This window comes from Rattus norvegicus, chromosome 10 (assembly GCF_036323735.1).
Source record: "Rattus norvegicus strain BN/NHsdMcwi chromosome 10, GRCr8, whole genome shotgun sequence".
NCBI lineage: Eukaryota > Metazoa > Chordata > Mammalia > Rodentia > Muridae > Rattus > Rattus norvegicus.
Genome location: NC_086028.1, coordinates 14,608,948 through 14,624,978, shown reverse-complemented (window position 1 = coordinate 14,624,978; position 16,031 = coordinate 14,608,948). Strand labels below are relative to the sequence as shown.

Here is a 16,031-nt window from a genome sequence, read left to right as displayed (position 1 = left end):
TCGCTGGCAAGGACTTTAGTTCCTACATGGGTCCTCATTGGAGAGAACCGACTCTGAGAAAACGGACTTTATTTGGGAGTCGTGGAATGTGAACAGCCATGGATGGTGCCTGGTATCCCAGTCCCTATTTGACGACAAAGGGCTCAGACCTGCCCTGGGTGGTCCTTGCTGTGGTCTCAGGGGCACTGGGATCTGCTGGAGACCATCACATAGCCAACTCCAGGCATAGTTAACAGTAACAAGAGTCCCTAGCTACCAAGTGCAGCTTGTGACACAAAGTTCTAGAAGTTTCTGACTGTTGTTGAGAAACCATGGGGGGCGGGGGGAGAAACTACTTCTTTTAAAAGGAAGTAAACCCCACAGGGGCTGCCAAGCACCCAGAGGCAGGAGTGTAGGAGGAACGACTTAAAAACACCTGCAGTCTTCCTTCTAAGAACAAAACTGAGGCAAATTCAGAAGGCTTGGGCTGCAGTGGCTGGACTCCATGGCCCACTGCTCTGCTTACAATTCAGAATTTAAAACGATAGCAACAGACAGACAGAGCTGCCTTTCAGATGACTAGCGGCAGGCTGCTGGCCTGTCCTAGGGACCTGGGCCGATCAGGGGTCATTGTCCACCTCTTCTATCACCTCCTCGTACACCTCCTTGTGGTCCTCCATGCTGTTGTGGCGGACCCGCTCAGGCATGATGCGAGATGGAGGGAGGCCCAGACCCTGGTGCACAGTGTCCACAGTGCGCTGGTCCACATAGTATGACATGTTGGCAGAAGGAAGTCTTTTCCTCATCTCCTCAAGATACTTATAGGCCTAGAGCAGAAGGAACAGTAGTTACTTGAAGCCCAATAGAGTGACCACCAGTTACTTCTGTAGTTCATGTGAAAACAAGGGCAGGATGCCGTTCCTTCATGGTAAGAAGGTTTCCTTACCAGCTAAGAGGAAAGCCTTCATTTCAAAAGGCACTTGGAGTCTCTGGTCTAGGGGTCTTGAGTATCTGTAAGGGACTCCTGTGTGGGAGGCCGTCACATTTTAGGCTCTGAGTGGCAACCCTAAACTGAACAGTTTAGAACCAGCAGTCCTGAGGGACGGTCCTTATAGCCAGGACACAAGAGTCTGGCTTGAGCACTAGAGCTGCTTTCTCTCTGGAGTTTGCTTACCGCATATGCCCCTGGGCACTTGGCAAAGGAATGGTATGGATCTCACACCCATTCTGGGGCATGTGCTTGGCTGAACTGAGGTCAGGCTGCTAATGGCGTCCATCCATCCGTCTGTCCATCCGTCCTTCCTTCCTATGTTACATCCTGATTGCAGTTCCTCTTCCCTCCCCTTCCCCAGTCTCTTCTCCATCCCCCTTCTCTCCCCCAGACTCACCCCCTCTGCTTTCCCTCAGAAAAGAGCAGGCCTCCCAGGGATAGCAACCAAATATAGCATAACAAGCTACAATAATACCAGGTACACAACATCAACACATCACAGCTGGATGAGGCAACCCAGCAGGAGAAACAGGGTCCTAGGGGAAAGACTCAGGGACATCCCCGGCTCCTACTGTTAGGATTCCCACAAGCACACCAAGCTGCTTAGCCATAACATATATGCAGGGTCTCACCTAGGTCCTCTGCTTCTTGTTTCATTTGGTCAAGTATCTGGTTTAACCTGGTTCACTTGGTCTATAATTACTTTGTCTCCTGCTTGAGTAGTCCCTGATCTTGGGCCTGCAAACTGTGGAACCATTAGTGGGTTTCCTTGGGATTCCTTTGGCTTTGCAGAGGACTTGCTTAGAGGGTAGGGGGCTGGGCCGGGCAGACCCAGCTTCCTGTGGAGCAGCATACTTATACCTCCCTATACTGTACATACATGTTCATCTGTACCTCCCTATACTGTACATACATGTTCATCGGCAAGGTGCACTGCACTCAATGGGGAGGTCAAGAGGACCTAAGTGTTTTCCACGGCTTACCCTTAGAAGGGCATATCAATTCAAGATCAGAGCAAAATTCATAGCAGCTTTAAAAAATTTAAACAAGGGTTGGGGATTTAGCTCAGTGGTAGAGCGCTTGCCTAGCAAGCACAAGGCCCTGGGTTCGGTCCCCAGCTCCAGAAAAAAGAAAAGAAAAGAAAATTTAAACAGAGTAATGAATACATATTATTTCTAGCTCCTTCTATTTTTTTTTTTTAAAAAGGGTTTAACTGTGTAGCCCTGGCTGACCTGGAACTTGGTACACTAGACTGGCCTTGAACTTGTAGTAATCTCCCTGCTTCAGCCTCCTGAGTGCTAGGACTATAGACCTATGCCAGCATAACTGGCTAGATCTCAGCGTAAGTATGACAAAACTCTTAGAATGGTTTTATTGGACAGATATAATAGCAAGATGACTGTAAGGGTCATAGAAAAGAAACAAGGCTATAGTGTGCTGCTCGGCTGGTTCTGACATCAAACCATAAACCCAATGGCTGGGAACCAAATGAATGAAAGCCCAAAGGGATGGAAAATGCTGCCGTACATACTGCTTAGCTGCTGGTGGACACATGGGACACAAGGGCAAAGGACAAGCTCATTACACACCAAGGATGGCAGAAGCTTGAGAGGAGGCTGGAAGTCAGCAGCAGCAGCAGCATTAGAGGGAGAAGGAGCACGAGCAAAGGTGAGGAGGAGACTGCCGGCTGAAAGGCACTGTGTGGCCAGTCTGCAAGATGCCAAGTCAGATCAAATGAGCAAGTCTGAGGTGAGATTTTGGGTGGGCTCAGCGTCAGAGTAGTACTTAAGAAAAGGAAAGGCTGAGCAGAGCTGTAAAAGGAAGCAGATTTTGGCTACAACTCCAAGAGATGCAAGTAGATGGAATACTGGAAAGAGAGAAAAGGAAGGAAGAGAAGAAGAAAGGAAGGAAAATAACAAAGGAAGGAAAAAAGAAAGGAAGGAAAAAAAGAAAGAAAAAGAGAAAGAGGATGGAAGAAAATCAGATTGTGTCTGATACAGGAATTGTATTTAGGAAATGAAAAGCCATGAACAAGTAGGATGATAGGACATCTGGAACACCTCACAGAGACGAGTGACGTACGCCTATGAGATGCTCAGCATCAGCCACAGGGAGACACGACTTGTCTAGAACATGAGTCACCATGAATATGTCACAGCCACAGTGGGAGAGAACTAGTCTAGAACATCAGACAGCTATGGGAGATGACTAGTGAAAGATCGTCATCCAAATGCTGTCAAATAGTCACGTCCACATAGGACATTGTTATTATTTATTTATTGGTAAAATGCAAGCTGGCTGGGGATGTAGCTCAGTGGGTAGAGTAGGGTGCCCAGCTTAAATGAAGCGCTGGGGTCAGGTTCCAGTGCTGCACAGGCAGCACAGTGGTCACACCTATAATCTCAGTACTAGGAATGAGGACGACCAGTTAAATAGTTCAAGGCTAGCCTGGACTACATGATACCCTATCTTAGCAACAAGAAAGCCTGGTTAATAAGACATGGGGCTGGTAGATGCGGGGCTGGTAGACATGGGGCTGGAAGACGTGGGGCTGGTAGATGTGGGGATGGTAGACGTGGGGCTGGTAGACGTGGGGCTGGTAGATGTGGGGATGGTAGATTTGTAGCTGGTAGACAATCCCAAGGATGAGCAAAGCCAATGTGCTGGTTCAGATTTTGTCAGCTTGACATAGCTAGGGTCACCTTGGAAGAGAACCTCCATTGAGAAAATGCCCCCAGAACATTAATTTATAGGCAAATCTGTGGGGCAATTTCTTTTTAAATTTATTTTCAAAGATTTATAGGTGTTTTGCATATGTGTATGTGTACCATGTGTGTGGCCTGTGCCTGGGAAAGGCAGATGAAGACGTCGGATTCCCTGGAACTGGGGTTACATACGGATGGCGATGAGCCACTGTGTGGGTGTGGAACCTGAATGGAATCTACTGCAAAAGCAACTGTGTCTGAACCACTGATCTCTCTCTCCGGCCCTGAATTTTCTCAATTAACAATGATTGAGGGGCTGGGGATTTAGCTCAGTGGTAGAGCGCTTACCTAGGAAGCGCAAGGCCCTGGGTTCGGTCCCCAGCTCCGAAAAAAAGAACCAAAAAAAAAAAAAAAAAACCAATGATTGAGATAGGAGGGCCCAGCCTGTTGGGCGGTATTGCCCCACGCCCTGTGCCTCCCTGCCCTGGCAGGTGGTCCTGGGTGGTCTACGAAAGCACGCTATGAGGAACAAGCCAATAAGCAGCGTTCTGTCATGGCGTCTGCTCGCCCAGCCTCCTGCCCTCACTCCCCTCGGTGGTAGACGTAACCTAGGAATTGTAAGGTCAAATAAACCCTTTCTGACCCAAGTTGCTTTTGGTCATGGTGTTTATCAAAGCAATAGAAAGCAAACTAGAACAGTTAGTTTGTCACCTCAAAGGACACAGTGAGTCTCAACAACCAGGTCTGTGCTCTGGAGCACCAGGAAGTGGATGAGCCTTACCATCTGGTATTCCTCCATCTGCACATGGTGCTCCACCAGGAAGCCATAGATGTCCCCGACACGAATGGTGCTGTCTAGGTCTGGCTCTTCTAGGAGCAGCTCGCATTGTCTGACGGATTCTTTGGGGTCCTCTGTGTATGTCCTAAGAAGATGGTAGACAAGGTCTGAGCCTGACCCACAACACTTACTACACACCAGGAGCTGGTGTGGGTACCTGTCCTGCAGGAGCAACTTTATGGAACAGCCAGGTGGTGTGTGTGTGTGTGTGTGTGTGTGTGTGTGTGTGTGTGTGTGTGTGTGTGTGTGTGTGTGTGTAGATAGTTTCCATCAACTATGTTAATCCCTTAATCTGTTCAACTATAATTCTGTTAACATTCACTCAGCATCTTTGGTGCTGGGTCTTGTGTTTTGATACCAAGATCTGTTGAGAAAGGGCAAATGGGAGGACGCATATAGAGAAAGGTGTGCCATCTTGAGCATGGCAGTCAGAAAAGAGCCTTCCTGTCAGAGGTGTGCACGTGCCTAGACATGGGGGTCTGTGGACAACTGCGTACAATGGTGACAGGGGGTGGGTGACTTGGAGCCGTGAGCTGCCTGGCTCCTACAGAGTCTACCATGTGGACTCAGCTGCTTCTAGCAGGCACTTGACCCTCTCTCCAACCCGACTCTTCTGGAGCTGCTCATTGTGTTCCTACACCCCCTCTCCTGCATTCTCGCACTCTGCCTTGGGCTGATGACCACTTCCTGCTAGTGTTCCTCCCCTGCCTCCTGCATCTCAGGCTGGGCCGACCATTGAGGCAGTCTTGGACTCCTCCTGGCCCCGTGACTTTCCAAGAACAGCCCACTGTGTACATGTTTAAAATGCTTTTGAAACTACTGATGGATTTCTCTTTTTTTTTTTTTTTTCCGGGCTGGGGACTGAACCCAGGGCCTTGCTCTACCACTGAGCTAAATCCCCAACCCCCTGATGGATTTTTCAAATAAGAAAAATACTTCTCTGGGCAGAAGCTGAGCTCAAAGACGCTTACTAATGTCATAGTGACCAGTGGCTCTCTGGAAAGCTGAATTATCTGATAAGAACCAAGAGTATCAGGACAAAACTATATTTGTGGCCACTAACTGAAAATGGAGACAATGTGCCACTCCTCCACACACAAGAGAGGTGACTACTGTGATTCCAGAGTCCCTACAGTCTCCTGCACAGTCAGTGGCCTCTTATTTGGGAAATCTCTGCTTGGCCCCTGTAGTGCCCTGAGAATGGCCCTCATAGACTCATATATTTAAACACTTTGTCTCGTTGGTAGAAGTGTTTGGGAAGGCTTAGGAGGTGTGGCCTGGTTGGAGGATGTGTGTAGCTGCTTTGAGGTTTTGAAGGCCCACGCCAGGCCCAGCCTCTCGGCCTACAATGTGAGGATAAATGCAAACTCTCAGCCCCTGCTCCAGCACCATGCCTGTCTGCCACGTTCTGGGCCTTGATGATCATGGACTAACTCTGAAACTTTAAGCAACTCCTCAATTAAATTCTTTTGTAAGTTGCCTTGGTCATGTTGTCTCCTCACAACAACAGAAAGATCACAAGACAGCCCTGACCAGGTCTTAGACACATCTCCTGACTTGTGCTCACTCAATCTTCATCTTACCTTCTGTGGACTAGCCCTCCCAAGATCAAACAGGCCACAGCGAATCTTACCTAGCTGTCCAAGAATTACCTGAGGAATATCTGTGGCAAACACAAGCCTGGTCTGGTCTCTTGGCCACCCTGAAGGGGACTGCAGAATCTTGGGGTATAAATAGAAGGCCTGGAGGGCATGAGAAGGCTCCCCAGGCTAGCTTGCCATCACCCTGCTGACCTGTTCCTTTAGGGGACATACCTTCGGGCCTGGATGAACCTCTTCACTAGTGTCATCTTGCTCTGTAGCTGGGCTAGCTTGGTCTCCTGGTCCAGAGGGTTCTTGGCCTTGGCTTTGGACAGGCACTTATAGGCCTCAGTCAGTGCTCCATGGGCCTTGTCATAGTTCTGGTATTCGTCAATCTCCACCTGGACCAAAGAGACCCATGAGGACCTATGGGGCTCTGCTGGGACCCTGAAATCCTGCTAGATCCCCACAGCAGGCCTGTACCTGGGCGCAGGCATCATAGAAGCCAGCCAGGAGGTCCAAGGCCCGCCCTTTTGTGTAGAAGCTAATGATATTCTTCATAATCTCTGGCTCCTTCCGCCAGTCCAAGGACTGTAGGTAATTGGCAGCCATGATGTAGATTTCCTTCTGTCTTGAGACACCCGCAAAGAACACAATTTTCTCTGTGTCTCCAGATTTGAGCAGGGCTCTCATGGCCTAGACAAAGAAAGGGTCAGGGCTTAGTTGAGAAGCTTAGGTTTTGAAAACTCCAGGAAAGTGCCATTCCAGTCTGCTAATGGGTCCCAATGCTATCAGTCTAGGTCCACTAATAAGCAGCCTTTATGGGTCCCACTCACAATCCTTCAACATCCTAGCTAGGAAGGCTGCTCCCTGCCCAGGCTGCCCAGACGTACACACAGCATACGGCCAGATGAGATAACCTGGCCCAGACAGACTTACCTTCAGCTTGTTCCCAGCCTGTGTGTACTTCTTGGTAGCCAGGTGATAGTTGCCCTGGCGCATACAGCAGTTTGCAATCTGTTCTAGCAGCTCACGCCGTGACTCCTCGGACAGGTCCTTCGAGTCCTTGGACACAGTCATCTTCTCGGCCATCTCCTCAGTGATGGTCATGTTCTGCTCTAGGCACAGCTGCAGAGCCTCGTGGTACTGCAAGAGCGCAAGAGAACAAAGGCAGGCTGTGACTGAGCTGCTGAGAGGGCCTGAGTTTCCCTTCGCATCTGCCACCCCTTCAGAGGAAGCTGGCCCCTGACTCCATGCTGGCTACTGCCTGTGGCTGAGTCAGACCTTAGCTTGGTCCTTTTTATGTGACAGACTCAGACTCAGACATGTAACTTCTCTTCACGCTATTCAATCCAGATACCAGAAGAATAATGTATTTGTTGTGGGGGAAAAACCCCAACAGTGTATATGTTTTCATTAAAAAAACATATACCTCAAAGTCAGGAGCATGCCCGTGGTCCTAGTACTTGGGAGGGTGAGGCCAGAACATGAGTTAGAGCCAGCTTGAGATACATGGTGAATTCAAGGCCATGTCTCTAGGTTTTAGAAATAAACACTATCTCAAAACTCAAACAATACCAACCAACCCCTCACCCCATATGTTGGGCATGGTGTCATATGCATACAGTTCTAGCTACTTCAGAGGCTCAGGCAGGAGGATGACTTGAGCCTAGGATTTTGAGGCTAGCTTGAGAGACCCTATCTCAAAAACCAAACAAGTCCCCAACACAGTACATCTGCTGCCTAGTTAGAACTGAAGATGTGGGGTGGTGGCAAGGCTGCTCTCACAGCAGCAGTGTTGATGTACTATGGGTGAACTGGTGAACTGGTGGGATCCCCTTGACTTCCAGCCCAAGTTTCAGCCATAGTTTTCTTGAGACTTTATTACCAAAGATAGATAGAATCACACCCCCCACCCCCACAGAGCTCCCACCGTCCCTGTACCTTCTTGGCAGCCAGCAGAAGCTCCACGGCCTTTTCAAACTGTCTGTGCTCAATGCAGAAGTCTGAGCAGCGGGCCAGGAGAGCAGGATCTGACTTCTCATCCAGGTCCTCTGCTATGAGTTGTAGGGCTGCAAACTGCTGGGTGGTGAAGGCCAGCTCCAGGGCCTTGGAGAAGTGTCCAGCCTATGGGCAGGGGTAGAGACTTAGCTGCTGCTTGAGTTCATCTAACCAGGCTTCCTGGAGCTCCATGAAGGTAGGTGTCTCTAGTCTTTGCAGGTCCCCAGTGGAGGCCAAGCACTCACCTTGTGATACAGCATGACTGCCCTGTCCATCTGCTCGCCCTTCTCCTCGTAATACCGGGCTGCCTCAATCATGTCCTCGGGGGAGCTCAAGAGGGCCAAGTTCATGAGTTGGTCATCTAAGCCATTCTCCTGCAGGGAGGAAGGTGTGGTTCTGCAGCAGTTCTGGCTGGCATGCCCAACCCTATTTACATTTGTGAATTCGGCTGTATGTCGGTACTGCCAACAGATCTGTGCCAGCTGAGGTTTTAAGAAGCACGAGGCCTTACTAGGTCAGTCTGTGTACCAGCGCGTTTAGATACTTATTTGTTGTATTTTACAAAGTATTACAACACATACCCTGAGGGTAGGCATAACTCCAGAAACAAGATCTGAAGCGGCATTCACAAAAATGTCCAAGAGCTTTTGATGAGTCTCTATTTGCAAGACTATGTGCACTTTACCACTGGCTTGGGAGCCCCAGATTTGAATGACAGCATTGGAGGAAGCAGGGAAAGGAGGGGCAAGAAGAACCAGAAGTGACCTGGAAGCCAGCAGTGGGTGGAAGTATTCACAGTGCAAGCCTCTCAACCTGTGTTTGACACTGAAATCAGCAGCAGTGTGGGGAACGGAGGAGCCCTGCGTGAATATGCGTTGACACTGGGCATAGTCATGACAAGGAACCCAAGGCCTCAGACCCATAGAAACAGCAAAGCCTTTTTATGGTCTGTGTAATGTTGATGGCGTGCACAGAAAGTGTTGGCTGCAGTTTCCTCCTCCCAGGTGTTACAGCCCAAGACTGCTCCCCTACAGAGAGCTCTTACCAAGTCCGGCTAACCCCTCCTCCTCCCGCTGTCCCTAATAAACACACTGAGTTTCTGGGTTGCTAGCGGAGGCTCTCCAACAGAGTGAGCACAGCTCACCCAGTCCTAGCTGTCCTGTATGTTTGCCTGTTATTTCCTCACCTTGTTGTTGCCCAGTGAAGTTTCCGAGACCAATTAGCACAGGATACAGCACAGCAGAGCATCGTCTGCCTCGTGCCAGGAGGAACCACATACCTTGCACAGGCGGATGGCGTTGTTGAAAGCCTGTGCCCGTGTGTAGAAGTGCACTGCCTGTTTTACCTCATCCTGGCTCTCGTACTGCCGGGCAAGGTGGTAGGATGCAGCCCAGTCTCCAGTCTCGTTGGCTATTTCAGCAGCCTACAAAGACCCAGAGCACCCAGGTCTTATCTCTGTCCAGCATCCTCAGTCCACTCAAACAGGCCTAGTCCACAGGATAAACTGACAAGATATTTTGAAAAATACCTTCTTGTTATGTGTATGTGTTTGAACATAGGAATCAGTGCCTGTGGAGGCCAGAAGGCACCACATCCCCTGGAGCCAGAGCTAATGCGTGGGCGTGAGTTGTTCCACACAGGTGCTGGGAACTCAACTCTGTCCTCGGCAAAGGCAGAAAGTTCTCTTAAACTGCCTCCACCCCCTAACTTGTCTTTTCTCTTAAAATTGTACACACACACACACACACACACACACACACACACACACACGCACGCACGCACGCACGAGACACACAGATGCAGGGAATCCAACCGAGGGCCTCGTGTACACCAGCGAGTGCTCTACCTCCCCACTTGCTCTCACCTTCTGAATGTTGCCCTGGAAGCAGTGAATACGGACCAGGGAGAAGTAGTCCTGGGCCAGCTCGTAGTAGCGCAACGCGGTGTCCATCTCTGCCTGGCTCTCCAGGTACTGGGCCCACCATCTCCACAGGGTCCTGTGTGATAACCCTTGGAGCTCAGGGTCTCACTCCCACTGGAACTGACACCCTGCACCACCGCAGCATGAAACTGGACAGATCTGGAGTCTCTCTGATCGAGGACCAGTGCTCGGATCCGGTGCACGCTCCCCACTCTGACGTGGAAGAACGCCCCACAGGGCCTCATGGTGAACCTGCGCAACTGGGCGGGGCTGTCCCTGTGGGGACACTTACTTGTCCTTCATCCTATTGATGTACAGCTCCAGTGACTGCAGGTCTTCTGAGAGCATCCTAGGTACCTCAAAACGGTGTGTGTCTGACTTCTCATAGCTGTGGAAGAAGGAACTGTTCCATTTTGCTTCATGATCAGGGACTCCATCATGGAGTACAGGCAGCAGGCTGAGAGCACTCCCCTGGCCCGCAGCCCTGGGCTCCACGCACTGCTGTATGGGCTATGTGAACCAGAGTGTTAGCCATACCTCAGAGCCGATCATTAAAATTCTAGAGCATGGGGCTGGAGAGATGGCTCAGCGGTTAAGAGCACCCGACTGCTCTTCCAGAGGTCATGAGTTCAATTCCCAGCAACCACATGGTGGCTCACAACCATCTGTAAAGAGATCTGATGCCCTCTTCTGGTGTGTCTGAAGACAGCTACAGTGTACTTATATATAATAAATAAATAAATCTTTAAAAAAAAAATTCTAGAGCATGAACATGACTAAGCACAGCTCACCCCAGCTTTGGAAAGGGTTCTCTGTAGCACATTTTTCCTCAGGGTTCCCCAAGCCTGGTATGTACCACACTGACACACACACAGGGTCAAACATTCCCTCCTACCACCACAGAACCAGGTTCCTGGACAGTTCCTATGGAAGCTCACACAGGCCATCCTGAGGTAAATCTTCCTTTAGAACTACCAGGGCTGCCTAACATCACCTGGGGGCGGACGCCCACATGCCCCTGCCCGTGCCCCACTCACTAGCTGAGGGCCAGGCCGCAGTCGGCGCTGGCCTCCAGGTGCTTGGCATAGTTGTAGTAGGTGGTGCGCAGGTGGACTCGGTCATGGAGCTCTGCTACCTCCACAGCTTTCTGCCACTGGTCTGAGGCCTGGTAGAACTTGTTTAGGAGGTCGTAGCGTTTGCACTTCTTATACAGTTGTTCAGCCTCCTCCTGAGGGGTAAAGAGAGGTCACTCATCAGTCACAGTGACGATGTTTTAGATCATTCTAGGAGAAAGGGTGATGGTCACAGGAGGCTGTCAGAGAGTAACTCTGCTGTAAAGTTCATGTCACAGAACGGGACAGTAGCTGTTCCAATAAGCTCATAACCAAGAAGCCCAGCACGCCTTGAGAACACACACTTGAGATGCACATGGACACCACACACACAGCTGCACAGTCAAGAAAGGCAATGCATATCCCAGTGACACTCCAGTCACCTGCTAATAATAAGACCTGTACACCGCCAAGGGAATGTCTAAACTTGCTACAGCCTAGCTGGCCTCTGGTGGCTCCTACAGAACTCCTGTGCCTCCCTGCAAAGAAGGACGTCTTCTGGGGTTCCTACTGTGCAAAAGTGTGGGTGTAATACCTGCCCCCTACAACTCCCTGCTCAGAGGTCTGTCCTTGTATCTGTGGGCACGCTAATTCAAGGCTGCAGGCTCTGACTGTGGGGAGGGTGTCAGGATCTGTCTTCTGGGAAAGCAAGTATGTGGTGAGCTGAGACTGAAGGAGGGAGGAGGTAGTACAGATGAGACCAGAGGTCTTAGAAAACCAAGCTGATGGTTTGGACTATTCTGAGGGGCTTCTGTTTGTAGCTAGACACCTGACTGGAATACCCTGTCTCTCTTCTGCAGGGGCGAGGGCAGTAGCCAGACTGCCTATTTACTTGCCAGCCCCTCACCTCCATCTCCTTGGTCCCATGTTTCTGGACAGCTGAGGAAGTCTATGCTTAGCCATTTTTGCCCTTCTTACTGCAGGCTCAGTTTGGCAATGCAGCAAACCTCCCTCTCTGTCTCCTGGTGATGTCTGTCTGAAACTGGGACTACTCACCAGCATGCCCAGCTGTATGGCCAACATGGCCACTCTGGCTTCTAGTTCTGGTTCCCGCTCAGCTTCCCGCAGTGCTCGGGCCCCCCGGGCATGGCCCATGTTCCCTAGGCACACCTTGGCAACATCCAGCCTCTGAGTCTTCACACACATGCGTGCCATGTTCTCCCAGACGGTCTCACTGTAGACAGAGGATAGGAGGCTCTGTTAGCTTCCAACCCAGGGCTCAGGGTGTCCAGAAGCTGACACCAAGCAGGGGACCCTACATGGCAGCCGTCACGGTAAGACCGAAGACCAGGCACCACATGCCTATTGCTCAAAAATAAGGAAGGAGAGAGAGGTACCCTGAGTCTTCTCCCCGTGGCATGTCTTACATGGTGTCCTTGATCTTGAAAGCCTCTGGGGAGGAAGAAGGGAACAGACAATCTTCTGTACCTACCTCTGTTACTTTGTCTGCTTAGTGACAATGGCTTTCTTCATTTTGAGAACACAATGAGTCAGGTCAAAGACAGAACCTCTTGCTCACAACTGAGCAAGACTCTGTGGAACTTTCCTAAACTACTCCCAGTGTTGGGAACCCTACAGGAAGAAGGGGCCATGGCAGCCTTCCATCACTTCTAGACAGTCACATGTTGGTGTTTCGGAAGGTGGGGGCTGGGAAGCCCACAACCCCAACTCAATCTAGGGGTCTGGAGCAGGGCAAGCTTCTGATGTGTGGCTGGGCAATGGACTCTTCCTTGTCCCTCATTTTGAGGTAGTCCACTGTGAGCTTGGATCTTCTTGGAAAGCCCCTGCCTCAGACATAAAAGCCTTTAGTAAAGATATAACTCAGGGGCTGGAGAGATGGCTCAGCGGTTAAGAGCACCCGACTGCTCTTCCAGAGGTCATGAGTTCAATTCCCAGCAACCACATGGTGGCTCACAACCATCTGTAAAGAGATCTGATGCCCTCTTCTGGTGTATCTGAAGACAGCTACAGTGTACTTATATATAATAAATAAATAAATCTTTAAAAAAAAAAAAAGATATAACTCAGGGCAAATACTGAGTAGAGAGGTGGAAGAGGGAGCCAGTTTACTCTCTACACAGTCCCCTCTGCTAAGGCTAACAGGATTAGGCTCTTCGAACTGTAAGATCACAGCAGTGCTACAGCACAGCCACGAACACACACCTGCAGCTAAGCTAACTTCTTTTATCCCTGCCAACGGACACACCAATACACACCAATACACACCAACACACACCAACACACACACACACACACACACACACTGCAAACCACGAAGAGCAGTCAGCCATGAGGCCTTAGAGGATGCAGATGCAGACAGGAGCATCCAAGTAGAAGCATTTACCTCAACCCCTCTCATCACATTAGTGGCTCCCCCTCAGATAAAGCCTGGCTAGAGCAGCAGCCTCCTCCTAGGAAGTGGGCCACGCCAGGTCTGTCCTTTCGTAGCCACGCGGATGTCACAGAACTAAGGAACCTTGGAGGGCAGCTGCCCACACAAGGCTAGCTTCTGTTCTGAAGAGTGGGGATATATACAATTGTCGTGAACATTTTCCTAATGACCTGCCAGGAAGAAGGATGGGGAAGAGGAATCTCTACCTGTTGGGCTAAGTAGGACTGCGGGCAGCTAGATGACCCATTGACAACCCACATCTTAGATTCCCTGATTTGAACAGAAGTGGAGGGAAAGCACCATGTTAGCTCAAGCACTGGGTAGAGTAGGGGTGGCCACCATGGTGTGTGTGGGTGTCTGTGGTTGAAATTTTACACATCCAGGTGTCCTTTCTTTCAAGCCAGCATATTCTGTCCACAGGTAATTTTGACCTGTCTGGGTCCTGCAGGAACTCTGATTGGCTCCATAAATATGTATATCAAGTAACAGGATGGTAAGCATGTATACATTTTAGTAGTGACATACCTGGTGGCTATTGCTTGTTGGGGGTGAGGTCTGACCAGAGTTACATGACAGCAACACGGGGTTGAGGTGCCAGGCTAGGAGATAGGGAAGCATGCACCCCTAAATCCCAGCCCGAATCCGGCCAGCTGTGGAGGGCTCCAGCCCTCCCCCACTGCAGGGTTCTCAGCCTCTCCTGAGGCTTCTTACAGTCTGGCCTGCAATTTCGAGGACACGTAAGAGCTGTTCTGGAGGCGGTGACACGGGAGCTGGGCTGAAGACCTCTAAGGGGTGCCAGTCACCTTTCTGATTTATTGCTGCAGCAGCAGGACTCACTGTCCTTGTGCTTTTGGCTTTGGAATTCAAATGACTCATGGTAACTATAAGGCAGCACATGTGGCAAAAACCTGCTCAATGCCACACCACCCGAGATGAGGCAGCATCCGGCAGCAACCATGACCATACAGCACGTAATGCTAGTAGCTGGTCATCTAGGGCCCCAGGCAGTAAGTCCCACTCTTTAAAGGCCAACTCCCTACTACCTTTCCGTTTGGTCTCTCACAGGGAGCTCCAGGCCGCACGTTGGATCCTGTGGGATACCCACAAACCCTGTGGAACATTTCCTAGAGATGTCATCAACGGGTAAGTTTGGAATCTCAAAAGAAATTCCTGGTTCTCACTGGCACAACTCCAGCGAGCGACACAGAACTTTCAGAAACAGACAAGGGTCTGCCAGTGCCATACCAAGGCAGCTGGGATAGCTGAGTGTGCACGGCATGTGCAGTTGTGTCTACAGCAAGATGTATGAACTCTTTAAAAAATATTTGTCCTGGGGTTGGGGATTTAGCTCAGTGGTAGAGTGCTTGCCTAGCAAGCTCAAGGGTTGGTCCCCAGCTCCAAAAAAAAAAAAAAAAGAACAACAACAAAAAAAATTCGTCCTGAGCTGGATGGTGGTGGGGCACACCTTTAGTCCCAGCTCTCAGGAGGCAGAAGCAGGCAGATCTGAGTTGGAGGCCAGTCTGATCTACAGAGCAAGTTCCAGGACAGCCGGGGCTGTTACACAGAGAAATCCTATCTCAGAAAAACAAAAAAACAAACACAAAACCAAAAAAAATCTGTTTCTAATTAGTTTGTGTGCTTATGTTCTTAAAAAAGTGTTTACAAAACTGGGCATAGCGATACACACCTTTGATCCCAGCACTCAGGGCAGAGGCAAGTGAATCTCTGTGAGTTCGAGGCCAGCCTCGTCTACATAGTAAATTTCAGGACAGCCAGGGCTACATAGTGAGGCTCAAGAAAATGAAGCCAAACCAAAAGAAATAGTTTTCTCTCACTGCTTCCTAAGGCCTGGGTGTGGGGCTGGATGGAGGGGATGACATGGCCTCTTGGCTGCCTTTACTTCCCCGGGTAGCCCCTCTGCTTCTGCACTGCTTAGAAGGCAATGGGTATATCTTATCCATTTCCAGTGTTTGGGAAACAATCTGAGTGCAGTCACTGGCCTGCACACAAAGCTGGCTGGTATGTACCCTGGATTTTCTTTGCCCACCGGGAGGGCATGCACAAGGCCAGTGCCTGGTCCTTTTGTTGAATGGAAGATGAGACTTGTCTTGGTGTTGCTGGGCCTCCCTGCCCCTGTATGTGACATCACTGAAATGCCCATTATTTTCACAAAGGCCTCTGGACCAAACAGATATGAGGAGCCAATGCTGGAGGCTGTGCCAGGCAGGAAGATTTTGGGAGGAGGGCTCCTCCTTAAATGCCAGCAAAGGCCCTCTCTTACCAGGCTGAGGTCACCATGCACCAAACATGGGGAGAGTCTGGGCCCAAGAAATGGCTGCCAGCCTTCTCTACAAATGCACACTGTATTTTCTGTGGCTGCCTCTGGCCCAGGACCATCTCAACTCCCACAAGATTCCTGACATTCTCTGTATACAACCCCCTGACAAGTTCGCTCCAGGGACGGGACAGCTCCAAGTCTGGCATAGAGTTCTGGGATTTGTGCATCTGGCAT

At 50.2% G+C, this 16,031-nt stretch overlaps 1 protein-coding gene across 5 annotated transcripts in view; it reads right to left on the bottom strand.

Moving 5' to 3' along the window:
• Positions 1-52: 52 nt before the first annotated feature.
• Ift140 (intraflagellar transport 140) overlaps positions 53-16,031 on the bottom strand; it is an 87,793-nt gene continuing 71,814 nt past the window's right edge. For 3 of the 5 annotated variants that reach the window (XM_039087092.2, XM_039087093.2, XM_039087096.2), the window contains 12 exons: positions 12,124-12,301; positions 11,053-11,243; positions 10,308-10,418; positions 9,959-10,091; positions 9,374-9,517; positions 8,340-8,468; positions 8,038-8,220; positions 7,033-7,239; positions 6,577-6,789; positions 6,328-6,494; positions 4,457-4,598; positions 53-806 (listed from right to left, as the gene is read on the bottom strand). In XM_039087092.2, the coding sequence (XP_038943020.1) occupies positions 600-806; positions 4,457-4,598; positions 6,328-6,494; positions 6,577-6,789; positions 7,033-7,239; positions 8,038-8,220; positions 8,340-8,468; positions 9,374-9,517; positions 9,959-10,091; positions 10,308-10,418; positions 11,053-11,243; positions 12,124-12,301 (2,005 nt within the window). In that variant the 3' untranslated portion in view covers positions 53-599. The remainder of the gene's footprint in view (positions 807-4,456; positions 4,599-6,327; positions 6,495-6,576; positions 6,790-7,032; positions 7,240-8,037; positions 8,221-8,339; positions 8,469-9,373; positions 9,518-9,958; positions 10,092-10,307; positions 10,419-11,052; positions 11,244-12,123; positions 12,302-16,031) is intronic. The other 2 variants (XM_063268240.1, NM_001427126.1) reach the window with 1 other exon arrangement.